At 33.1% G+C, this 26,486-nt stretch overlaps 2 protein-coding genes across 6 annotated transcripts; one reads left to right on the plus strand and one right to left on the minus strand.

Annotated features, from left to right (window-relative positions):
* The first annotated feature begins 7,819 nt into the window (after positions 1-7,819).
* On the plus strand, positions 7,820-8,602 carry LOC148210448 (uncharacterized). Its single transcript, XM_088126324.1, has 3 exons — positions 7,820-7,901; positions 8,106-8,323; positions 8,405-8,602. The coding sequence occupies exons 1-3, from the start codon at positions 7,820-7,822 to the stop codon at positions 8,600-8,602; spliced, it is 498 nt and encodes a 165-aa protein (XP_087982450.1).
* Positions 8,603-17,723: 9,121 nt separating this feature from the next.
* PMM (phosphomannomutase) lies at positions 17,724-25,019 on the minus strand. 5 transcript variants are annotated; one of them, XR_015792329.1, is made up of 14 exons: positions 24,768-25,019; positions 24,431-24,519; positions 24,265-24,309; positions 24,105-24,171; positions 23,679-23,755; positions 22,945-22,980; positions 22,121-22,176; positions 21,934-22,033; positions 21,731-21,826; positions 21,551-21,640; positions 20,913-20,964; positions 20,724-20,814; positions 20,412-20,499; positions 17,724-18,198 (listed from the first exon to the last, which is right to left on the minus strand). XR_015792329.1 is itself a non-coding variant. In XM_022300450.2 (13 exons), exons 2-12 carry the CDS (start codon positions 24,497-24,499, stop codon positions 20,765-20,767), a joined length of 738 nt encoding a protein of 245 aa, XP_022156142.1. In that variant the 5' UTR covers positions 24,500-24,519; positions 24,768-25,019; the 3' UTR covers positions 20,151-20,499; positions 20,724-20,764. The 5 variants fall into 5 exon arrangements, 2 of the variants coding, with proteins under 2 accessions (XP_022156142.1, XP_022156141.1); XR_002603075.2 differs by having other exon boundaries at positions 17,724-18,201; XR_015792330.1 differs by lacking the exon at positions 17,724-18,198 and adding an exon at positions 19,264-19,512.
* Positions 25,020-26,486: the final 1,467 nt, after the last annotated feature.

Here is a 26,486-nt window from a genome sequence, read left to right on the forward strand (position 1 = left end):
CACCCCAGAACTTGATAGTTCAATTCTGAACCGTGCTGTCACGTCGGACGTCCCGCCCATCCTGGCTTCAGGATCGTCCACCCGGTCTGCGAAGCTCGCGGGCAGGACCCCACATGCTCCGACCTCCAAGGGGGAGGTGGTTTTCTTCTTCTTCTTCCTCCGCTTCAGAGGGGCCGCCTCCCCCACCTCCTCACCCAAGGGCGAGACGTCCACCGCCTCGGTCTGATCTCTTAGCGCTTCTCCCGCGAAGGACCTCCAAAAGACTCCAGCTCGATCACTCGGGTTGGATCTTCTGAGGCTGGCCCTGCCACAGCAGGAGTTGCAGGTTCCGAACTCTAGGCGGCCTCGAGAGCATGGGCTCGGCCCTTGGACTTGCGCTTTACGTTACTCGCAAATCTGCAAACCATGGCTGCGAAACAAAGAACAGAAAGTTAGCACAAAGTCAGAGGAAATGGGGGGGGTAGCGAGCTCGGCTTACCTAGTTCGGAGTTCGGCCTTGAGGTTTCAATGGGACGAACTGCGGGGTTGTAATCTCTAACAACCCGGACTCGAGCAGCAGCTTGTCGGTCACCAAGGTTCCGACCTTCCTGCCCCTCGGAAAGTGCTCCTTGTAATATTTCAGCGTGTCGAATGAGGCTTGAGTAAGCTCGGGAACTGGCCGGATTGATACTGCACAAGATAAAATCCGAGTTAGACCTGAATAACATGAAAGAAAGCTTATCATGAAAAGCAAGAACTACTCCATACCTAGGTTCCCAAACCTAGTGGGAACGTCAAAGAAGGAACGACCTGACTCGTCCTTTGCAAGCCATTCCCCAGAAGCGTAGAACCACTTCCTCACCCATCCTTTGATGGAGGTCGGCCCCTTAACTATACCTTCTGCGCCTTTTCTTGCACACATATAGTACCGACCAGGCTTCTTAGCTATCCTTTTCGCTTCGAAGCACGCGAGGAGCTGATCAACATCTAATAGTTCGGCCTCTTCATTGTCCCGAGCTCGTAACCAAAAAAGGATGGCCAAAGCAAAAATGACACCCCATCCATTGGGGGCCACTTGAGCCGGAGCCAGCCAAGTTCGGAAAAGAAACTCTTGTACGAAAGGGTGAAGGCGAAGTCTGAGGCCGTACTCAAACATTTTGAGGTAGAGAGTGACCCATCCCTCTGGAGGATTGTCAGCTCTCTCCCCCTCCTCCGGAATCCTAAGGAGGATGTTTTCAGGGATAGCGAACCCCTTACGAAGGGGACCGAGGTAGTGCTCGGGTATCCTAGAAGGGTATTCCAAACCCTGACCCGAGGTGGAAGCATCACTATCCTCCCCATCGTCGGAGAACCTAAAGTTTTCTATCTCCTCGAGCTCGGACTCTAACCTACGAGCTAAATCCTCATCGGATCCTAAGTCGCTACTAAAAGAGGACGACATGGAAACTATGCTCGAAAGAGAATGAGAGGGAAGAGACCGACCTACCAAGGGTTCGAGCTGCCTTCAGATCGAACTCCAAGAATTCAGGAAGCGTAAGGTATGACCTGAAGGATTGGGGGTATTTATACTCATCGGAAAACTTTCCCCACCGTACACGTGTAATCAACGAGTGACTGGGATCTTCCCAAAATCCGAAGCGTCGGAATATTTGAATATTCCGACGATAAATCTACCGCAACGGTTGTATTTTTCCACGAATAGGAAGTCGCCACGTGTCCGAAGCGAATCGAATGAACTTCTCTGCCAGGTCGAGATCGAACCGGACAGAGAGGGGGCCGATGTTTGGGGGAGAAAATACCCTGGACACGTGGAGGACAGCTATGAATGTTTCAAGATGACTCATGAGTCATGCTCAACTCGAACCGCCGAGATTGCCACCACTAGCATTGACATGTGCTAAGTATAAGGGTCGAGGTGCGAGCTGGTCAAGGTCCGATCTACCGAGAAGCTCGGCAGGTTCGATGTGAGCAACCATCAGTGGCGTGATTATCGGGTGTAACCGTCGATCCCGAGATTACCGGGTGTAACTGTCGGTCCCGAGATCACCGGGTGTAACCGTCGCGAGATTAACGGAACTACCCCCCATAAGTTGAGGACCTCACTCCACACTCAGGTATGGTTTTTGACCTCGAACTAAATTGGGAATCCGACCTATACTGACTTGATCGTTGGAGTGTACGCCTTTTTGTGCAGGTCCGCCCAAGTGTTCAGATCGGTCCGGAGACCGAGTTCGAGCTGCGATCAGAATAAACACTGTTGTGCATATTCTTGCATAAACACTATCCAACCCATGCTGTTTTTCCTTGGTGTGGCACATCTAGCACAAAAGGTATGGTTTTTCAAGACAATTGATTCTCGTGGTGCAATCCATGTCCCTTTTGACATGTATGTTTATATGATCTATTTTAATCTACTATGACTTGAAAATCTTGGTCTGTAAAGCTGTTGACTATTTGACATTCATTTTCTTTTAATAATCAATTGATTGAAGATTACGGAAGATAATGAAAATAATATATATACCTATAATCACCTGGTTCAAAACTGTGTGTAACATGATTCAAACTCTTTAGCAAACTATAAAGAATTTTGTCAATTTTAGGAGTTCTTATAATTTTTTTTTTTTTTTTTGACATAGGAGTTCTTATAATCATGCTACTGAACTTTCAATTTCCATGTGGGATGAACTCACAACCTTTAAAAAAATTTGTTGTAATTAATCCCACCGTAGGATTTAATTACAATAAATTGGAGTGGAGGGTGATTGTACGAAACAAATTTTTACTGAGGCAAAATTATATGACATGTTAGGTAGTTTCAAATTTTGTCTTTTTAACCTTTTAAAGTTTAATATTTAACCTTTCAATTTGTAATTTAAGAAAAAGAAAACTTTTGTTAGCAATGTTTATTAAAATGCCAAAAAATATATCAAATTTGAATATTTGAATTTGTTTAGAAGTAAAACTCAAACCAACTAAATTATACAATAAATTAAGAGATTGAATGTTTGGAACATAGGACTATTAACATAACTTTCTATACTTCCAATGCTTTTTTAGTTCTCACTCTTATCAAAACACCTTCTGCTTTTAATAAAAAGTATTTCTAAACATATAGCTTCAATCTCTTTTGTTCAAATAAAACTAATTTTGAAAATAATGCCTTTCACTAATAAAGTTCACTTCACTTGATTCACTTAATTTATAGATATCGAGAATAATTTTAAGATTAATTCGCTAATAATTTGGATACTTGAATAGAAATATGTATAATTTGATGGGACGATACCTCACTCCCAACTGGGTTATATGTACATTTAATTTTCACAATCAATCTACAATCCATTAAAAGTCAAATAATACGAACACCAGTACTTTGAAGAAAATATACAAAAGAAAAATAAAATAAAGTAATATCAAAATTTGTTGTAGAGTAAAAGATTTTCATTATTAAGAATCCCACATTAGAAAACGAATGATTTATAATAGATATGGACTACTCTACTCATGGCCAATTGACTATTTTGGAGTTCCGAGCTCATTTCGTCCTATAAACTAAATATGATCGAGCAGAAGTCACACAAACAAAGAGGAATCTTGAAGGAAATTGACTTTTGTTCGTCGATAGATATTCTTAATTCCTTAGCAATTACAGCTAAAAATAGGTAACAAAATAAACAAAATACATCCCAAGTATGAAAATGCTGCCATTAATCACATGACAAAATAAACAAGTAGCTAGCAATGGGGTTTGGGAATGGTCAGATCAATTGTGGAAGATACACAAAAAAAGTGGAATACAATCCAATAGGAGCCGTAAGCACAGCACTGTACTTATGATTTGACTTGAAAATCCACACCCTTTTGGAGTGACCCGTCATATTATAGAATGATGTCAAGGGAATGGGTGTGAGAATGAGCTGTGTTGAATCTCCTGCCCCAACTCCTCCAACTATGCATTCATTCCTCTGACCAACCAACAAATAACACCTATTAATTACCTCGACTACTCCTCTCATGACTAATTAAGTGGTAATGTACAATACCTGTGCGGTGAGAGTAATCTCCTCGTCTTCATAAGCAAACCTCACGCCCGAATGCGACAAAGTAACGCGAACATAAGGAGCGCGATCAAACATGGTTGCCACGGGCTTGAAGTCTTGCAAATCAATGGACACAAAGACTGAGTAGTCGATTTCTGTGGAGGCCTTCTCCTCTGCAGGAGAGAGGGGCAATTCAATCACGCGCTGCGTGAGGCAAGATCCTTCTGAGATCAGCTCCACGCGGGGGAGGTGGTGGTCGAGGGCGAAGCTCAGCGAAGAGCATCCGCTGCGCTGAAAGTTGAGGAGAGCGCGGAAGAAGTTTTCGATGTAGAATGAGGAGTTGGGGTTCTGGTCGAAGAAATTGTATGTGGTGAAGAAGGGAGGCATTATTTGGAGGGCTATGTTGCACCGGAGGGAATGGTGGTACACGTACAGGGAGAACATCGCCGCCGACAACTTGAAATGGCATCGAGTCGATATTCCGGCCAGCACTGCCGTCGCCTCCACGAACCCGTCTATCCGCTCGAGCTTGAAGATCAACATGGCAATGGCAATGGAACGGTGAAGGAGAAGGAGATCAAGGAAGGCTCATTTTTTGATAGTCTAAGTTTTTTATTTTCAAGAAGATAATTCAAGTCAAGGGTATATTATTTTCCAAACTACCGTGAGAAATTATTGGAGGAAGTTGCTACAATATGTGATGTAGTTGATAAAATTAAGCTATTAGATTTGTGAGAGAGAAATAAACATACTTTAAAATCTATATTTTTTAATCTTTCATCCAACGGTAAAAAATAAAAGTTGTTATCTTAGTTTCTAATCGAGATGTTATTAATTTGAATCTCCCTGATATCTAAGTGTCTTAACTATCTAATGAATGGAACTCAAAAGTCATTCTCTCCGACAATGGGAGAGACAATATTATTTTGGAACGAAGCTTCAACTATACCCAAAAGATTAGTAGTTTTCTAAGTAATTTTAAGTGACTAACTGTGGTCCATAGAATGTGATTTTTCTTCTTCAACTTCAGCAGTAAGTTGTAGTTCATGGTTCTTTAGTGCTAGCACGAACTGATTGTAAGATGGATAAGGGGCTTTGGAAAGCATAGCAATTCTGAAATCTTTGTACTTACCTCCCAAACACTTTGCAAGGTGGAAGAGTTTGGTTGTGTCATCAAGGGGCTTTTTCATAGCTGCAAGTTTGTCACATAATCCCTTAAATCTCTTTAGATAGTCTTCCATGCTCATACTCTCCTTTCTTAGACTGACTAAGGATTCATTTAGATGGATTTCATTCTCCTTGGTCATGGTTAGGAGAAGTTCTTCAAGTGATTTCCAAACTTGATAGGCACTATCATTTGCTTCCATCATAGAGAGAGGACTTCTTCTGTAATTGTTCCCAAAAGCCATGAAGTCAACAACCCATCATTGTTCTCCCATATACTGAATTGAGGATTGAGAGTCACTTTTCCCTCCTTATCTGTGAGTTCTTGTTTTGAAGCACTATCTTCAAGCAAGTGATGTTCAATCTTCATGCTTCTGATGAGAGGTACAATTTGTGATTTCCATAGCAAGTAATTGAAGGAGTAACTTAATAGAAATTAGGCTGGAGCATTGGTGAAAAATCTGAATGGTGAAGGATGTTTCAATATTGGTCATGAGTGTTAAGAGAGGAGATAAGAAATCGATTTCTTTTGTACAGAGAAACCTTGGATACCATAAAAGGTATAGCATTAATGGTTTTGACAATTGTCCTAGTTTTTATTAGGATACCATGACTCAAGGCATATATAATTTCAAATTATGGTAATTACACCCACAAACTTTTTGAAAAAGGTACAGGTACAAAATTGCTGGCTGTGGGGTTCAAACCCACGCACACTTATGTGCAGAAGATCTTAAGTCTTCCCCCTTAACCTCTTGGCCAAACTAGCTCAATTGATAACATAAAACTGGTTTAAATTTTATTTTTAATCTTCTATTAAAGTTTAATCTTTAATCATTCAATTTGTAATTTAAAAAAAATTTGTTAGCAACTTTTATTAAAATGCCTAAAAAAATATCAAATTTAAAATTTTGAATTTGCAAAACTCAAATCAACTAAATTATACCATAAAGAGAGTTTGAAATGACTCTCAACTACAAATAATTAAGAGATATACATATGATATTACTTGATATGTGAATAAATCTATAAATGATCCACTAGAAAAAGATTGAAGTTTATCATTTATGAATGACAAATATTCTTTAAGGTTACATGAAGTAATATAACTTATATTATACTTCCATTATTGTGTATTACTAAGGCATAGTGCACTTGCACTTATACTCAATTCAGTACGTTGCTCAACAATTTGCACCCGTACCAAGTATGCATTTTAGTAATACAAAATAACTCATAAAAGTTTTTCTTACTAAGAATAATAATAATAATAATAATAAAAATGTTTTTTGTATTTTTATAAATTTTACAATGTTTACAAAGAAAAGAAAAAACTACCTTTAACGTAAAATTATAGTATTTACGTCCACAAACTTAAAATTTTTGTAGTTCAATTCTATCGCTAATGAATATAATTGTTAGGTTCAATTTCAATAACTTGAGATCGATGGAATTGAAAGTTTGAAAGTATGAAAAGATAAATCTTTCCTTAACAATTGCTACTAAAAAAACGTAACAAAATAAACAAAATCCAAACTCTGAAAAGCCTAACCAAAACAACTAGCAATGGAGTTTTAGCAAGTTTCAGACCCAACTAAATTATATAATCCTAGTTTTTTAGTACCTCCCAAACTAGGATTATATATAAATTTAGAAGAAAAAAAAAAGTCAAATAATACTTTTAGACTAGAGAATTTTTCATGACACTTTGAGTCGATACCATGTGACTTTATTAGTTGGATTTTATAATTTGAAGTGTCCGTGACCACCGAATATTGTAACCAACTTTTCCATTGTCACATCGATTGTAGAAGATAGGTGTATATATATATAATAATAATAATAATAATAATAATAACAACATCACATAACCAACATGTTAGGATTGGTGGAGCCCAAACGACGTCAGAACGAGCTAGGGATGAGTCGGGATCGAAGTGGAGATGAAAACAGGGGAAAGTGAACAATGCAGGTGGAGACGCTCGCGTTTGCGCTCCATCCGTAGCGCCACATCGCTGTTTCGAGCTCTATAAATGTGCAGTTTTTGGGTTTAGGTTAGGTCAGTCGAAAAAGGGTTATTTGCAGTCGATTTTGAGCAAGTTTTGACAGGAAATCAGTGGCAACGACTCGGGTATTGATAGAGGATTTGACACTTATGAAGATTGATATAATTTGGATAATTGTATATTGATTCTTGTGAGTTTTCATTACTGTTACTGAGTATTAATTAATTGTGTTAAAATACTTGAAAGTTAGTATAATTTCCTAGCAACTATTTATATATTATGATTCTCCTTCCACCCCCGCGCCATTATTCTCCATATTACAGAGATATGTTGGTGCTAAGGCTTGACTCCATTGCTCCTCTTTTGAATGCAACCTCCATTCTCTCATTAGTTGCAGAAGCAGCCGATTTCAAATGCTCGCCGTCCATCATCTCTCTAATTGTCTCACAACCACCGTCGATGTCGGGGTCGGAGTCGGAGTCGGCGTCCGCCCCCGCCCCCGCCCCTCGCTTTCGCTTCACCGTAGCCCTTCAAATGATGCCCCAATTCTTCACCCTATTCTCCTGCGACGGCCAGTTTTGCCATTACAGAATTCTCCTCCACCATTTCTACACAACCTTGTTGGATATGGAACAATACCGTTTCTCTTCTTTAACCCTCTGTCTTCCCCAACTCCTCCATCGCCTCGTCCTTAAGTTTCAGAATTCTCGTTAGTATATGCATAACCTAACCCCATATTCTTTTTGTATTCGTTATTTAATTCTTGAGATTAGATGAACACAAGAACAAGAATCTTGTTTTTGCTTTCCCTTTTCGTTTCAAGAAGACTGTGTACTTGTGATTGCTCGATCTTTCTTATTGTTTTTGGGTTAATTTGGTGATTTAACATGTTTAAAACAAAATTCAATTTTAGAGCGTGCGCTGGAGATTCGAGAATTGGCATTGTCTGATCCAGAGGAGGACGACATAGGAGAAATTGATTACACAACCTTTGTCTCAATTGATTTGATACAGTTCAGACATGTTATAGCTGAGCTAAATACTCCGGAGGATGAGACAGCTCTCGTTATTCTAACGTATTCACAAGCCAAGTTCATTGGTGCAACTACAGAGATTATTCTTCCCAAAGAGGTAGTCATTTTCGTATGTTTTCATAATCTTAGAGTACGTTTGAAATGAAACATTTGAAAGTTTAAGGATTTATTCGCGTAGGGAGGGAAATGCATAATTGGAGGCCTCGAAGAGGGCGAGGAAATTCAATTCACAGTGATTCTCCATCCCAACATGTTTTTGCATATGTTTACAGACCACTCGAAAAGGGTATGGTTTTTCAAATCAACTAATTCTTGTAATACAGTGATATGTGCTCCTATTGGATTGTATGCTCGATATTTTGTCTATTTTTCCTGAGGAGGCAGAAAAATTTGGCCAGCTAAATGTTGGTTTTATTTGAGAATATTCTTTTTCTATTCATAAATTTTGAAGGGCTTATGATTGACCATGAAAATATATACGTATGATACCGAAATATATAATTCTAGCTTTCATTTCTATTCAAAGTAAAAAAATTATGGTGAATGGTTCTATTTTAGAAAGAAAACTTTGTTAATGTGAAAGAGACGACAGTTATTTGCAAAAGAAGTTCGAAATATATATATATATACAATGTAAAGTTTCTTTGAGATAGATCGTAGAATGAAGGTATATATATATTTGGAAGTACGTTTGAATGAGGAGTGTTTCTCTTGTTAAAAGTATTAGTATGTCAATAAACGATAAAAATATCAAAAATTTCGAATTGGCCCGTTTGATAATGTTTCAGTTTCTTGAATTTTAGAAATTTAGACGAGTTTATAACGATTTCATTTTTTATTTTTAGTTTTTAAAAATTCTTAGAATCGTTACTTTTACCAAAACCTTTTTATTTGTTTTATTATACTAGTAGTTTTTTTTTTTTAAAAGTTATTTGTGGCACATGTCATGCACGTGATATATTGGAGTCTTTTTTTAGGAGAAGTTTTGTCTATTAATTAAATTTCATTTTTTTAAGATATAATTAATCGTCATTGAATCTTACAAATGAGAAGAGATTATGTGAGGCGCGCAATAGCACATTAACAAACATATTTGGAATCAGGTAATTAACATGTTAAAAGTTAAACAATTATTGGAAAATAATTATTTTTAAAAGTTAAACCACACGACACCTATTCTTGAAAAAAAAAAGTTCAATGCTAAAATAGATATCTTCAAAATTGTTAAATTATATGTTTGGCTCTAAACTTTCAAAGTTGTGTTTATTTAGGCCAATGTACTTTAAATTTTTTCAAATAAGTCCCTACATATCTAAAGTCTTGTCTATTTGACCCTTATAGTTTAAAAAGAAATTTCTAATAAGTCTTTTAACTACGACACCAAATACCTAAAGCACCTCTACCTTCTACAATAACAAAGTCAACCATTTTAAACAGTTCAGAGACAATTTTTCATTGAACAATATAGGGATATTGACCGTCAACATTCCTCTTTCAAGCTGACCACTACTAAATATAATATTTGACAACTCTTTAGTTAAATAGAAAAGAATAGAAAATAATATTGTCGAAAATTTAATGGTGATCAGTAAAGAGATAAGTGTTGACGGATTAGTATTTTAAGTACTGTTCTTTTTTTACGGCTATGGTAAATAACAAACTAGAAGTTAAACCATTAAATATTGAAGTACCCAATATACCAAATTTAACTCACAAGGGTGTGGGCGAGGGAGAGGTCTAATATACTGAAACAAGCCACAATTCAATATTTGAGAGCGGGAGAGAGCAGTAAAAATAAATATTTCATAATCATTGTATCCATATTGGTTATATTTTGTTAATATATTTTATATTTTATCCATTTTTTATATAATATTATAGAAATGTCAGTTTACCTCTCATATGGATGTCGAACTTTTAGATATATGGACATATCGACAGATACTTAATACTTTGATTGTAAAACGACAGCTGCAATCATGAGACAATTTTGTACATGAGGAGGGAATTTTCTTATAGTATGATGATATGGACAGTACTCTCATTATCATCTACTACACCCACATCTTTTAAGAAGTATGTGGAGTCCAACAATATTAAAGAATTATTTACGAAATAAACTCATAATATGAACATGAGAGAGTGGGAGTACATATACTATAGGAATATTTTTAGTACAACATGTAGGAATGAAGGGATCGAACTTACAACTTCTTGGTTAGAGATATATGTCTGTCAATTACTGTTGAGCTATGCTCACTTTGACGGCAAAAAAAAATAAAAATAAAAAGTAATAATGAAAAAAAAATAATCAAGTTTTGTCTTTGGATAAAAGACTGAAATTCTCAAATGAGAAAGGATATGTGACTCTAATATATGCTTATATCGGGACTTTAATACACATATCCGAATCATGTTATCACAATATATGTTAAACAGTTAATTGGAAAACATATTATTACTTTTAAAAGCTCAATGAACAAGATTAGATACCTTTTAAGGTTGTAAAATTATACGTTTGGCCGTAAACTTTAAAGTTATATTTATTTAATTTATGTACTTTAAAATTTACTAAACTGTGTCTATTTGGTCTTTGTACTTTAAAAAAGTTTCTAATAAACTTTCAAAATTTTAATTTTTATGTCTTATAGATCAATCTGCTATGTCGATTAATTAGTTTAACCATTACACGCCACCAAATGCCTAAATTTTTGCCTCCTTAAATAATAAAGTCAATAAATTTAAAATGTTTAGAGACTCCATTCTTTCATGTGATCATCAATGCTCATCTTCGCACTATTTTTGACAACTCTCCATTTAAATCCAAAGAAGAAATAAAACTCATTTTTTACGTTAATCTCTTCTACTTGTCAAAAATTCAAGGATGATTAGCAAGAGACGGGTGTTAACCAATTAGTACCAAAGTATTATTCTTTTTACATAGTCATGGTAAATAATCACGATAATATAAAACACGAGCTTTAAAGTTAGAAGAGAGTTAAAAGCATTAAAATTGGAAGAACCCAATATATACCAAATTTAATTTGTACCAAAAGGGAGAGGTCTTGACACTATAAAACAAAGCCAATTCTATTGGGAGCCACAGAGAGTTATTCAAACTTGAGAAAATAATTGAAACCCCACAAAAATTTGGCCCCTTTTTTTCTCCCCTTTCCCGCCATTTTCACATCACTCTCCAAGACACCATGCTCTTGATCAGGCTTCACCACATTGCTCCTCTTCTCAACGCCACCTCCCTCTTCACCGATATCGCCGACGACAACGTCACCGTGAAACTCACCCCGGGATCGTTCTCGATGATTGCCCCGCACCGTTCCTCCCGCTTCGTCGCCGTGCTGAAATTGCCGCGCCAATTCTTCACCTCCTTCTCGGATGACCTCAATCACACTTCAAAGGTTTCCCTCCACACTTTCCACACTGCTCTCTTGGATGCCTCGACTTCCTCCTCAATCGCCATCCATCTTCTTGATTCCATGAATCGCTTGGCCCTTAGATTCGAGAATGATTCTTCAAGTAAGTTATTTTACTCTCACAATATTTAATTAAAGAACATCTTTGAGAATAATTACATTGTTTCTTTGGATTTCAAGAACACACAATTATTAATTAGTTCTTTAATTATTCTTGGACATTTCATTTTTAGATGATGAGCCAGAGAAAAGCCATGAATTGGATCTGTCACCTCCGGGAGAGGATGAAGAGCAATTAGGCATAATTGACTATGGAAGATTTTTTGGGATTGATTATCAAGAATTCAATCGCATTATAGCGGAATTTTCTATCTACGAAGATGACATACGTAATTAACAACTCTTCTTTTTCGTTTCAATATATATTTACGAGCTATGTTGAGGTTGGAGTTTCGTATTAGTTTACTTGATAAAGAATTTATTAGCACGTGTTATTAAGGACTTGTTGTGTTTATTTACAGTTTTGGTCACATCTATAGATTCACGAGTCATCTTCTCTACGCCAACTATGTCGATTACTCTTCACAATGAGGTATTGTTGAAATTATTTTTTAGAGTACTGTTTTTAAGTGAAGTTTTTTTTTTCTGTCCAAAAATTCTATTTTCTACATCCATGGTAAATTTATAATCTCTTTTTCATTTGTTAGAAATATTTTTCTCTACTTAAAAGTTAGGTTTAAATTTTACTTTGGAATTTTAATTTCTATGTTTATTTTATTTTGGAACTTCTAAATACATTTGTTTTTTTATATAAATTACATATACATGTCTGTAATTAATTTATTTATTTGATGAACAAATGTTTGCGTTGATTTGTATTTGAAGCTAGGTTTGGTAGGTAAGTAGGTGTTTTGTTTCAAAATATTTTTTTATTTTTTATTAGATGATGAACTACCAATGAAGATACGAACTCATTTTTATAATGCTAGATTAAAATATAATGTTTTGAAGTTTATATATAGATTAAAATAAAATAATCGTAAAAAGTTCAAGAATCGTTATAGGTTTTAAATCATTAGGTCAAACTCAACAACGTTTTAATTATTGATAAGTAAATGAGTTGTTGTTTGATGTTGTGCAGAAAGCACAATGCGTAATTCTTGGTCATCGACAAAATGAAATGACTCAATTTCTATTCACCATCCAACCCATGACGTTTTTCCTTGGTTTGACAAATCAAGCACAAAAGATATGGTTTTTCAGGACAATTGATTCTCGTGGTGTAATCCGTGTCCCTTTTGACACGCATTCTTATATGGTCTATTTTAATAGTCTGATATGACGTGAAAATCTTAGTCTGTAAAAGTGGCTATTTGACATTCTTTTTCTCTCAATAATCAAAGGATTGAAGATTATCGAGGATAGTCGAAATATACCTATAATCCCTAGTTCGAAACTGTGTGTAATATGATTCAAACTATTTGGCAAACTATAAAGAATTTTGCCATTTCCATTGAAGAATTCAAGTTTTATATATATATATATATATATATATATATATATATATATATATATCAAATTAAACTTGTTAATTATAGATCAGAATTATTTCCAAGAGAAGCTGCAAAATACACAGTGTTATTCCTCTATTAGAGTGGTTATAATTATGTCAAAGTTTGTAGTTGTATAATTTAGTTGGTGCTAGTTTTGTTTAAAAGTTTCAATTTTGTTAATTTTGATATGCATTTTAATTAAATTTAATAGTAAAACTAAAACTTTTGAAGACATTAGGGAAAAGAAAAATTAAAACAAGTGACATGGTATAATTTATTCTGAGGTAAAAATATATTACAACTTTATCTTCCAACTTTAGAAAGTCTTTTAATTTTGTAAAACACCCTCCATAACTTATCAAATTATTGAAATTAAACCTTAACGTTGTGGTTTCATGATAGTGAAAGAGGGTTTTATGACAGTAATTTTCTTAAGTTTGCGGGCATAATTGCTATAATTTCTTGCGACGATAATGAATTTTACGAAGTTTATATTTGAATATATATATCCAAATAAATTACTTTTTCAGTTAATTTATGTATTAAGATACCTTAAATACGGTGGAAATCAGTTCAATGAGGAGGATAATTCATACTCTTCATCCGAGTGCTTGAGAAGGTTCCAATATAACCATAGCGTACAACTATTCAGATTTTGATATCAGTTTTTTTCCTCAAATTTATAATTATATAGTAAAAATTAAACCCCTAAACTTTCACATAGGATAAAATTGCACCCTCTAATTCAAAAATTGTAAAATCTAAACCCTAAAATTTTGAAAATTTGTATCTATTTGACAATTTTAAAATTAAAATATTTTTTTTGTTCGTGGATATTCGATTTTGCAGACAAGCAGTAGTTCACAAATGGGAATATGCTCCATCATTCATTAACTTGTGAGGGATTTAACAGAACAATGGACATTATTTTCCATTTCAATTTGATTTCTTAATTACCTATACGTACAAATCTATGCCCCAAAACTTGGCGGGCGTTTGGTATTTCCTGTCAATTCCCCCGATAGAATTATTCATGTCTTCTTTTGTAAGCTTAAACTTAAAAACTTTGAGCAATCTCTCGGATTTCCACGTCCCTAAGAGCAATTTGAGCAACACTCTTCCCATATTTCTCGGCAAGTCTCGAGGAAAAAGGCTTTATAAGAATTGTCTGCAAAATCGGATATTGAAGAGCAAAAAAAAAAGGAATAGTTCCAGCCTTTGTTGCCCCTCGGTAGAGTGAGTCTACTTAGTGAACTGGCTGGACGCGGAGATCGATTAATCAATATGAATCTCGAGAGTGGATGGTTGACCGCCGCCCCCTTGTCCTAGAGGCTCTCCGGCCAGGGAGGGGTTTGCTATCGTAACCATTTCTCCCGGTGTATGTGAAAAAGAGTGACTCCACCCTTTTTTGCTTCATTGAATTCAAAATTAGATGAGAATATTTTCAATACATAATATGGACGGAATTGTAAAAAAAATACAATTTTAAAAAATTTTAGGGTTTAATTGTAATTTAGAGGGTACAATTTTAATTATCATATCTGAAAGTTTGGGGATTTAATTTTTACTATTGAAAGTTCGAGGGTTTAATTTTTTCATTTATAAAAGTTCTAGGGTTTAATTTTCAATAATTTATTGAATTCGGTAGGGCGCTAGAGATTTTGCTTTGTAACTTAGAGGTCCAATGTTCAATTTTTAGTAAATAAATGTTGTATTCTAATTTTTTTTCTTTTAAATAAGTTTAAATTAAAAAAGTGTTACTTATTAAATTTTATTTCTTCTCCTCAAATAAAATAATTACTATTGAGAAAACAATAACTTTTTAGTACTAAAAACAATAATTCTTTTTAAAAACTATAATTAATGTACTCAATCATCTATATTGTAATTTTTTTCCTATGCTATATTGTAATTTTTTCCATTTTAAACAAATATAAATAAGTATTACTTAATAAAATCTCTTTTATCTCTTGAAATAAAATAATTAATGTTAGAAACCTATTTTTTTTCAAAAAAAACTATAATTAATCCACTTTAATAGTAATTTGTGTTTATATGATTTAAATTTAAATAAATATTACTTATTAAAACCTTTCTCTCTTAAAATATCTATATTTTAATTTTTTTTTTAAGTAAAATAAAATAAGTATTACTTAAAATAAAGAATATATAATTTTTTAAATAGTAATTATTTATTTTAGGAGAGCATATATAAATTTTAATAAGTAACATTCATTCAAAATTGAAAAAAAATCTATGTTATTTGTTTATTAACAAAAAAATATATATAAGTATTGGGAATTAAACCTCAGACCTTTGGGTCTATAGCGGTCTTGTCAAATTGAATAAGCTATTTAAAATTAGTATAGGTCGTGTGAAACAATAAAGGAGGGTTTTTTTTAAGCAACGTGGCCGTAAGTGTGGCCGTAAGTAAGTTGGTGATGAGAAAATTTTTTGCAGCATTATTTTCTAAATAAGTTCAAAACTTATAATATTTTAAAATTAGTAATATTAAAAAAATGTCAAAATATATAGAAGTTGCAAAGTTGTGTGTTGTCTATAATTAGACATCATTAAATCTTTCGAAGAAGGAGAGATTATATAATTTTAATACATGCTCATTAATACACCTATTCGGATATGTTAAATTATATTTTACCATTCATAAAAAAAAAAAAAGTTACTTTTTATCAAATTATTATTATTATATTAAAATAAAACAATTAATAGGAAAATAATTATTTTTAAAAGTTGAATGAATGAAATAGATATCTTTAAAGTTGTTAAATTATATGTTGGACCTTAAACTTTAAAAATTGTGTTTATTTAGTCCTATGTACTCTAAAATTTTCCAAATACTTCCCTGAATTTATAAATCGTGTCTATTTGAACCCTTGTACTTAGAAAAAATTTCTAATAAATTTTTAAATCTTTAATTTTGTCTCTAATAGATGAGTGTCTTGAATCCGTTAATCTAACAATTACACCACCAAATGTCTAAACTCTATCCCCTAAAATAATAAAGTCAAACCATCTAGAAAAGTTTAAAGATTTCTCAACTTTTTTATAGAATAATATTTAGATATCAACCGTAACGCTGATCTTCCACCTAATCACCACTAAATATTTAACAACTCTTTATTCTAAATTTTTTTTATGACTATGGTAAATAATTATGATAATCAACACCACCCTAAAAGTTGAAGAACCACCATTAAACTTTCAAGTATCAAATATACCAAATTTAATTTGTACAAAAACAAAAGAGTATAAGTAATTCACAAGGTTGTGGGCGAGGGAGAGGTCTAATACCGTAAAACAAGCCAATTCAATTGCGAGAGGGAGAGAGTTGTAAAAATAAAGATTTGTTGGAAATATTTAAATTAATAAATAAATATTTTATAAAAAATAAAAATTATTAGTACTAATATTATATATGTTTCTGTCATGCGAGATTTGAATGAGTTGATTGAGCAGAGCAGGCTGAACAAGAAGACCTGCAAGTAAAGAAAGTGCACTCCGACGCTCAAGTTAGTTCAAAGTTCAAAATTTTGAGTCAGTTTTCAGATAGAATTGCGTATAGAATTGCGTACTTGATTGAATGAAGAGATGGTGTATTTATAGGAGTTGTGTGGAATCTTCACGAGAATTACAGCAAAGATCACGGAGACAATCTCGACAACTATTTATTCTGCTTGAATCGCTCCTAAATATTCATTGGGCCCTTAGCTCAAGTGAGACAAGCTAAGGGTCTCATTCCTTCACATGAGGCTCTATGTTATAGGTCGCAAGCTCCGCAAGCCAGTACCTTGGAGTTGGTGATCGACCTTCGCTCTTGGTCCACCTGACATATGCTTCGATTTTTTTTCCTCCCGACGATATCCATACTGTGATATTTTATTTATATTTTTATATTTTAATTTGTTAAGTGTTTATATAATATTATGAAAATATTGTTTCACCCCTTGTGTTGATGTCAAATCTATGAATATATAGATCCGACTCCTAGGTAATAAAAAAAAAATCTATGAACATATAGACATGTCGAAAGAAGCTAATTAACACCTTGATTAAAACAAACAATTGTAATAGTGAGACAATTTTTTGAAGTACATACGGAGGCACAAATTTTCATATGGAATGATAGTTCACATACTACTCCATCTTCTACCGCACCAAGATATTTTAAGAAGTATAGATTAATGTTCAATTCATTAGTTGAACGATTATGCCACCAAATGCTTAAACACGGCCTCCTTTGAATAATAAAGTCAACAATTTTAAAAAGTTTAGAGACCCAAACTTTTTATGTTACAACATTTAGATATTGACCATCATTCCACTCATTACTTTTCCAACTGATCACCACTAAATATTTCTCTTTTTTGCACTCATTCTTCTACTCATCAAAATTTTAATCGTGATTAGTAAGATACAAGGTATTAGTCGGTTAATACTCAAATATTTGCTCTTTTATACAACCATGGTAAATAATAAAACACAACCCGAAAAGTTGAGTAAACCAATAGAGTTATACCATTATAATTTCAAGAAGCCAATATACCAAATTTAATATAATCTGTACCAGAACAAAAGAGCTCCAACACTATAAAACAAGTTACTTCGATTGGGAGAGACTTGTTTAAACAAAAATTTCGTCCCTCTTTTCATTTTTTTCTCTCCATTTCCACACATCAATATTCTCCAAGAACACCATGATCTTGATCAGGCTTGATCACATTGCTCCTTTTCTGAACGCCACCTCCCTCCTCACTCAAATCGCCGACGACGCCGACATCAATCTCTCCCCGTTGCTGTTCACGATAATCGCCACGCACCGTTCCTCCCGCTTCGTCGTGGTGCTGAAGAAACCGCGTCGATTCTTCGCGTCCTACTCCATCGATCAGATTCACGGTTCAAAGATTTCCCTCCACGCCTTCCACAATGCTCTCTTGGATGGCTCGACTTCCTCCTCAATGACCATCCATCTCCTAGAAAACATTAATCGCATGATCCTTAGATTTGAGAATTCAAGTAAGAACATATATATATAATTTTCTTTGATATTCTTTGTTTATTCTGAGAATTTAAAGAACATGTTTGAGAAATATGATGTTTCTTTTGGCTCCAAGAACACACACAAAATTAGTTCTTTAATTCTTGGAAATTTCTTTCTTTTTGTTTTTTAGAGTATGAGCCTGAGAAGCGCCATGAATTGGATTTGTCACCTCCAACAGAGGAGGAGGTGGTGCGCAAAATTGACTATGGAAGATTTTTTTCTATTCATTTAGAAAATTTCAGACAAATTATAACCAATTTTTCTGTCTACCAAGATGAACCAAGTAATTAATACAAACTCTTCTTTTTGTGTTTCATATAATTTAAATACTTGATGATGAACAATTTTTTTTTGTGTAATTAATTATTTGATAGAACTTGTTATTTGTGTATTACAGTTCGTATCACACTTACGATTTCACAAGTCAAATTCTCTGTTGCAAATGAGGAGATTGTTCTTATCAAGGAGGTATATATTGTTGAAATGATTTCTTGGAGTAATTTTTTTTTGTTTCTTTCAAATATTTTTAGATTTTGTAGAGTATTTGATAAATTTATTTGAAGAACTTTTATTCATTAGTAAGAAATATTTTTCTCTATTTTAGAAAGTTGGGTTTAAATTTCACTTTGGTGTTTCTAAAACAGTTTCAAATATTTTGTTTTTCTTGAACTTTTGGATACAAAATTAGTTCAGTAATTGACATGTGTTTTAATTCATTTATTTGATTAATTTGATATGTGTTTTAAAGCTGGGTTTGATCAGGTAGGTGTCTGAGTTTCAAAATAATTTTTTACTTTATATTAAATGATGAACAATTAATGACACGAACTCGAATGAATTTTTTAAGTAAAGCTTTTATGTATTAGGGACGACGTAATTGTTGAAACTTGAGAGGTTGAAATATAACATTTGAAAGTTTATAGATTAAGCTAAAATAAGCGTTAAAAGTTTGAGAATCAAAATAGGTTTTAAAACTTAAAACGAAGCGTTATGCAAAGAAAAAAGAACATATTATTTATGAGTAAATGAGTTGGTTGGTTAACATTGTGCAGGAAGGAGAATGCATAATTCTTGGTCGTGATGGAGAAGCTGAAACGACTCAATTCCTAATCACTCTCCATCCCACGCAGTTTTTCCTTGGTTTGATACATCAAGCAGACAAGGTTTGGTTTTTCAAGACAGTTGATTCTCGTGGTGCAATCCGTGTTCCTTTTGACACGCATGCTTATTTGATCTATTTTCCCTAAATGTGACGTGAAAAATCTTGGTCTGTATAAGTGATGACATACTGTTTGACATTCTTTTTCTTACAATAATCAAGAGATTGAAGATTATCGAAACCCTATAATCCTAGTTCAAAACACTGTTATATGATTCAAACTCTATAGCAAATTACTATAAATAATTTTGTCATTTTCCATTGAAATATTCAGGTATATATCCTCAATATGTGTGTCTATATATATATGCAAAGTAAAACTTGTTAATCATAGAGAATTATTTCCAAGAGAAGCTACCTCTATTAGTGGTTGAGTTATGTCAAAGTTTGTTGTATAATTAATTAGCTGGTGCTAGTTTTGTTTGAAAGCTTCAATTTTTTTTTAATTTTGTTATGCATTTTAATGAAAGTTAAAGAAATTGTAATTAAACTTCATATCGAACACCATATGAAAATATTGTAATTAAACTTCATCGTTGTGATTTCGATACCCCCTTATTGTTTCAAAAAAGAAATATATATCCAAACCAATTAATTTTTCAGTTATTTTGTGTGTTAAAATACCTTAAACATGGTGGAAATCGGTCAATTCAATTTGTAAGTAAAAAAATCTTCATCCGCATTACCATGGTACAACTTGAAAACATAGACCAAACAAGATCTGAATTAACATAAGTTTACTAACAATTTTTTTTTATATAAAATAAAATTTTCATTTTCCACATGGAATATAATATACGTTCTCGATATGCTTTTCATAATTTGACACATCGATCGAAAATATCATAGTTATACAAATCAACAAATTCCTATGCTTAAACACTTATGACATGACATGTTACCAAAAATTTTATTGATATTATTTGAAATTATTTTTTCTCTCAATAAATTCAAGAGGCAAAAGATTGGCAGTGAAAACATACCTATAATCGTAGCTGGGATTGGTGTACTATAATTCAGCTTCTTGGGAAACTATACAGAATTCAGTCATCTCTATTGAAATATCAATATCTGCAACGCAAACTTTGTTAATCAGAGAGAATTATTACCAAAAGAAGTTGCAGAAATATGGTGTCCAATTTCATCCAAGGAAACCAAGTTCAATCCATGAATTAAGATTTATTTATCGAAGTTCTTGTATAATGTCTTTATCTTCTAAATTATGAATAGAAGCTACAAAAGTTCTTCATGAACAGTTAAAAATTTGCTTAAAATCACAAATGGCATATTCGTACAGATAAAATTGGACATTTTATGCTTCGGCTCTTGGATTTTTTTAGAAAAATATGGCTCGACATTGCTCCACGGTGTCGTCGGGGCTAGTAACTGCAAAAACGAAAGCAAAAACAAAACATCTGCTTTAGGAACACACCACAGTAATCAAGAACAAAAGAAGATAACTAACAGTGATGGAGGGAAAAGACCTTTGTGGCCCACGGTTCGTTCAGATTCATAAATTTCATGATCATTTCCTCCCTGCCCGAAAACAAATGTAGCAAGATTATGTCAGTATAAATACCAAAATCATGCTTAATTTGCTATGATTGGGAAGGAATCCTAGTTTTTTACTATCTTCCCTGCTCGATAGAGGTTCAAGTTCAAAAGCTAATCTAGCCCGTTTGATAACCATTTCGTATTTGGTTTTCTATTTTTAAAAATTAGGCTTGTTTTTACATAGTTTCATTAGTAAGTTTTTCCAAATTTCATTGTTTTTGAAAACTATTTTTTTACATTTTAAAAATTTGAGTGAGGTTTTGAAAATGTTTATAAAAACTATATACACAACAAAGGAATACATGAGTGAAGAAAGTAATGTCTATAAGCTTAATTTTTTTAACCAGAAAACCAAAAACAAAACGGTAAAAATGGTTATCAAACCCATCTTTAATTATTCGCTTTATGATTCTCTATGTTTGAGTTAGAGGCTAATTATCACATTCAGTGGGCACTAATAGAATAACATTTTGCACAGGAACTCGAAAGCAATCAGGCAGGCAGTAGACCCTAAACAAGAGATAACAACCAAACAAATGAAAAGCCAATCAGAACTTCTAAGAATAACCTTGTAAGTTTTATCGCCAAAGAAGTGGATTTCTTTAAAATCTTCAAGGTACCTCAGGCAATATGTCTTGTCCCAACCTTGAGGGAAGACCTGAATGAAATATTAGCACCACCCAAATAGATTCAGTCATGCTGTTTATTTATTTTATGATGATAATGCTGAAAATTAAACTCTACTTACATCAAAGCTTATCTGCCCTCCTATGGAGAATGTCAAATTAAGATGGGAAAATTTCTCCCGGAGGATAGAAACCATTTTTGGACGTATATTCTGAACCTGAATGTGGATTGCAAGATTTATCTCATCTCATGTCCTCTGAATAAAAATGCAAATTGAAATCACCGAAGCTGACTTTTCCAATAAATGGGACTAGAGTTCTTCACCTTATCATACTTCTCAAATTCATCTCTTTCTTCTTGGCTGCAGTTTCGCCCAATTGGTGAGACATTAAGCATCCCATTTCGGAACTCTATAAACGTTCCCCTAGAGATGCAATGAGATAAATAATTTGACATATATCATCTGCTACCAGATATACAAGAAACATTTTCAAGGCTCCAGCTCACTGACCTTTTTATAGGGATATCCAAGTCGGCAATATAATGAAGTGTAAAGTTGATAAAATTCTGCATTTGTTTGGTAATAGGTCATTTCGGAATATCAAGGCTTCTATAAGTTACTTTTCATGAATACAATAGCATGCAACATTTATGAAATATTTCTTATTACAATCAGTCATAAGGTAGTATAAACAAATCCAAAGTTTTTGCGACTCATCTATGTTCATGCACTCAGATGTGATTAATTTTTTGTATGTATATTGAATAGTTACAAGCAAATGATTTGTGTGAGACAAAGTAATAATGAAAACTTTGACCAATGTAATTTGCAGCTCAAATCCCTTGTAATATCTAGTTGCCAGCTACCTCCTAATCATTTATTCCCCTCAACGATAATCCGGCTGACCCACTCTTCTCACTCTCTCTGCCTCTCATGATTACTAAAGTGATTTCTTCGGACTAGCTCTCCCTCTTCAATGCACAGCTCCTTTTATCTTCCTATTTTCCCTATATACCCTGCTTTTACCCTTTCTAGCTTAGGTAAAACCTTTTTGGGGGGCTATCAGAGTAGCGTATGCAATATTGCATTCAATTATACAACTCTATATGCAATACTCTCAAAATTGCACAATTTGTTCAATCAATGATCGGTTATGACATATGAGCACATGTAATTGTTCATACAGACACTAATCTAATGGCCTCAAATAACATGCAGACCACCAGCAAGGGATCATTCCTTGTGTCCCCAGTCATAGGAAGCGCTGGTTACCCTGAGTCCTGACAACGGTTTCTATATAAATGGGGCACTGAAAAAAGGATGACTTTTATTACCTTGAGATTTTCTTCCCCAAGATGTGATCTCAAGCTCTGCACATATTGAAAGGAACAATCTATCATGCAGATATAGATCAATTATAACAGAAAATAACAAGAGGAAATATTAAAAGCAATTCAAGTGAAAGTTGGTCGAGCCACCATAAGCACATAAAATAATTTCATATTACTGCTTAAAGAATTGTAATTTAAGATAGGGAAGTAGATAAGCATCCAAGGCATTATAAATCTTAAAAGGAAAATATGGTCATATGTTGTTGATCCGTCTTCTTCTACAACACGGTTTCCTTTGTTTATTTTGAGATCATTGAACTATCATGAAGGGAATAAAGGAAAAGAATCAGAGTATACGTTAGCTTCGAAAATCAATGAAACGCTTGATATAGAAATAGAATATATCATAAATATTTACCTAACTAATTCCCTTTCCCCTAACCACAGAGTTTGTCTGATCAAAATTGTAGTTAAGCCAACAGATCTTTCTTGTTGCAACGTGAAGTCAAATGGCATGACTGTATTTATGGGAAAGTAGATACCCATTGAAACAAGGGAGAAAATTGACGAATTTATGCTGGATTTTTCCAGCTCTCGAATTTACTTGATACCAAAAAAAACACAAATTCATACACACATGACACATATATTAAACATTAGAATAACATTTAATGGCTATCATCACCCATTAGACATCTAACAATTTGTATAAATCTAGATCTAGTTGCAACCAGTACCTGGGTGCCAATGAGGTTCCCATCTTTATGTGCCACAAGTCCATTCTCAGAGAACACATAATCATAGTCATGAATAACTGCATAACAGGAATGGATTAATAGATTACAGAACAATCACAAACATTCTCTATTTAATGCCCTGTACAAGCTTAATATAAGGAAGGATCGTGAAAAACAAAAACTTGGAAGAGCAAACAACAAGGAGGAGGAAGATTACCAATATTCTAAATTATTTTAAATGAAGCAAATACCATATCTAGTATATAATCGTCAAGGAACATGATTAATGAGGGAAATTGATACATATGATGCATATAAAAAAATTGGAACAAAAACAGAACACGTTCCGCTTGAAAGTCAGCCACATTATAAATTAGTTGTTCCAAGTAACTTGCTCATGAAATTAAAGAATCCATTAAAATTTACCTGAGTTTCCAAGCTGTTCTGAAATCTTTGAAAGGTCAGATCCTCCCACAACACCAACTGTAACAATCTGTAGTATTTAAAATGGATGAGAAAATCAAAAAATAAAACAAGGAAAATGTTCTACATAAATGTTTTCTTTTCACGTAAGTAAATCAAGTACCATTCGGAGCTCCCCCATAAATTTCAACATCTCTGGAGTAGCAACCTGAAATTTCACCCTTCTTTAAAAAGATACTCCACATGACAGAAATGTAATACCAATGATGTACTGAATAAGATTCATAATTCAATGAACCAACTAGCATCACGGAACTTTTTTTGTTTACCTTTCTAGGAGCTGTTAGAGTCCCATCAACATCAAATAAAGCAATGACTCCAGGTCTCCTCACAGCCATTAGACTCGATATATGTTCTTCTGCCAACAGAAACAAGATTCCCGATTACAATTTGATTGAATAACCATTTTCAAAACATATTATAAAACTGTAAGAATTCCTAAAACTTCAATCGCTAATGTCAGCATTACAATTCTCTAGTATCCAAGACTGCGGTAAGTTGCAGACTCATCATATAAGGAACAAAAGGAACAGTACATATAGAGGGAAATGAAGTTGAATAAATTAATCAATACAACGTGATAGAGAAAAGCAATGAGAGAGATACTTCAACTTGAAGATTCTGCCACTGAAGTCGAAGCAGATCTCAAATGGCGGAACCTGAAGCTTGCCGTGGCAGAATATGCGGAGGAATCTCGTAAAGAGAAGATTGAAACTTCAATGGCGTGCGCTTCAGATCTGCTATTTAATTAGCGCCAAAGAGAGAGAGACTGGATTACAGCGGACAGCGACTGGCTTGGAATTTTCTTCCCTTTACAGTTGTTTTGTCGAGAAAATTGTTTCGAGTACGATTTTCCGATTCAGGGGATGAAGATGAAGATCGAACAGATTTTATTTTTACTGAATCGATGGAACTTTTTTATTTACCAGTTCAATACCATATTCAACGCCTAATAAAACAATTTATTACAGAAACAATTTATTCAATGAACTACTTTAAATTTATAAAAATATCATAAGTTTGTTAAATATATTTTATTCTTTTTATAATTAATATAATTGTAGAAATATAAGATCAAAAGATAAGTATTATTAATAAAATAAGTTAAAAATAAAAAAATGATATCCAAAATATAAAATATAAATCAAATCAACCATCAATATGATGTCTTATTAAATTTTAAATTCATCCATGTATTATAATTCGTTAATGTTTTACTTTTTATATTGTTCACATTTTTTTAACTATTTTCCTATTTATTATTAGTAAATATAGGTTTAAGTTTCTTAATTATTTTCTAAATTTTATTAACATCAAATTGTTGTGGGAATAAATTGAACACACAAAATTATAATTTGAGTGAGTGAAAAAAATTATAAAATTTTTGGCATTCTAAAACCTTCATTTTCTACAATTAAATATAAGTATATACAAATATTTAGATATAATTAATTTATGCATATTGAATGCGTAACTTTTTATCTTTTAATTTTTTACGTTCTATTCATTTAATCTTTTTAGTGCATATAAATTGCATTATCATATACACAACTTTAATGTAGTTTAGGTTACATTTTCTTAGTGTTAATATAACAATTTTTTTATATTCTCATTTTGAAAAGTTTATTTTACCTAATTCAGGATTTTTTCTTTTTTAACTACACTTCAATTAAAATTATAAAGATTTTCTATCCTACTTTTTATTTTAAGGTCGTATATTAAAATTTTCAACTTCAATAAAGAAAAATTATTTTAATTATTTGATTTCACATTATAATTATACTTATTATTTTAAAATTCTTTTAACTTCCCGATGAATGAAATGAAAAAAACACAATTGTATTCCACCTTTTTAGATCGATCATTATTGATAATTGATTAATTAATTGAAAACTTGGTAATAACACAATTTTTTTTCCAAACAAAATAAGATAAGCTTCGAATTATGATCAATAAATTATTGATTATTTACCAAACATTTTAAATAAAAAACACATTAATTATAAAAGAAAAGCAAAAACAACAAAAAAAAAATCTAATATTGTAGCCTTGATAATTGATTGACCAATATTATTATTTAATAGGGTAGAATTTTAGAAAGTGATTTGCATCACATGAAATCAATCGAATACCGCAAAATATATATATATATATATATATATACATAAAAAATCAAGAATTATGACGTGAACAACCGTAGGGCTTAAGTCGTTGGCTCCCCAATCGATTGTACTCTACGATCATCATTCTAGCTACAGATGAAAACTCATGGCTAAAACAGAAAGCATCTCATCACAAAATGGAATTGAAACAACCCGGATATAG

This window comes from Momordica charantia (genome assembly GCF_013281855.1).
Source record: "Momordica charantia cultivar OHB3-1 chromosome 7 unlocalized genomic scaffold, Mcharantia_2.0 BLBB01000007.1, whole genome shotgun sequence".
In the NCBI taxonomy this organism is placed as follows: Eukaryota; Viridiplantae; Streptophyta; class Magnoliopsida; order Cucurbitales; family Cucurbitaceae; genus Momordica; species Momordica charantia.

Excerpts from the sequence above, each read along its gene's own strand:
- LOC148210448 (XM_088126324.1), top strand. The coding sequence starts at position 7,820 with ATGGAACAATACCGTTTCTCTTCTTTAACCCTCTGTCTTCCCCAACTC. Across the intron at positions 7,902-8,105 it reads CCTTAAGTTTCAGAATTCTC|AGCGTGCGCTGGAGATTCGA; the intron begins GTTAGTATATGC and ends ATTCAATTTTAG. Across the intron at positions 8,324-8,404 it reads AGATTATTCTTCCCAAAGAG|GGAGGGAAATGCATAATTGG; the intron begins GTAGTCATTTTC and ends TTATTCGCGTAG.
- PMM (XM_022300450.2), bottom strand. The coding sequence starts at position 24,499 with ATGGCTGTGAGGAGACCTGGAGTCATTGCTTTATTTGATGTTGATGGG. Across the intron at positions 24,172-24,264 it reads TTATGGGGGAGCTCCGAATG|ATTGTTACAGTTGGTGTTGT; the intron begins GTACTTGATTTA and ends TAAATACTACAG. Across the intron at positions 22,177-22,944 it reads TTGGGGAAGAAAATCTCAAG|AATTTTATCAACTTTACACT; the intron begins GTAATAAAAGTC and ends AAACAAATGCAG.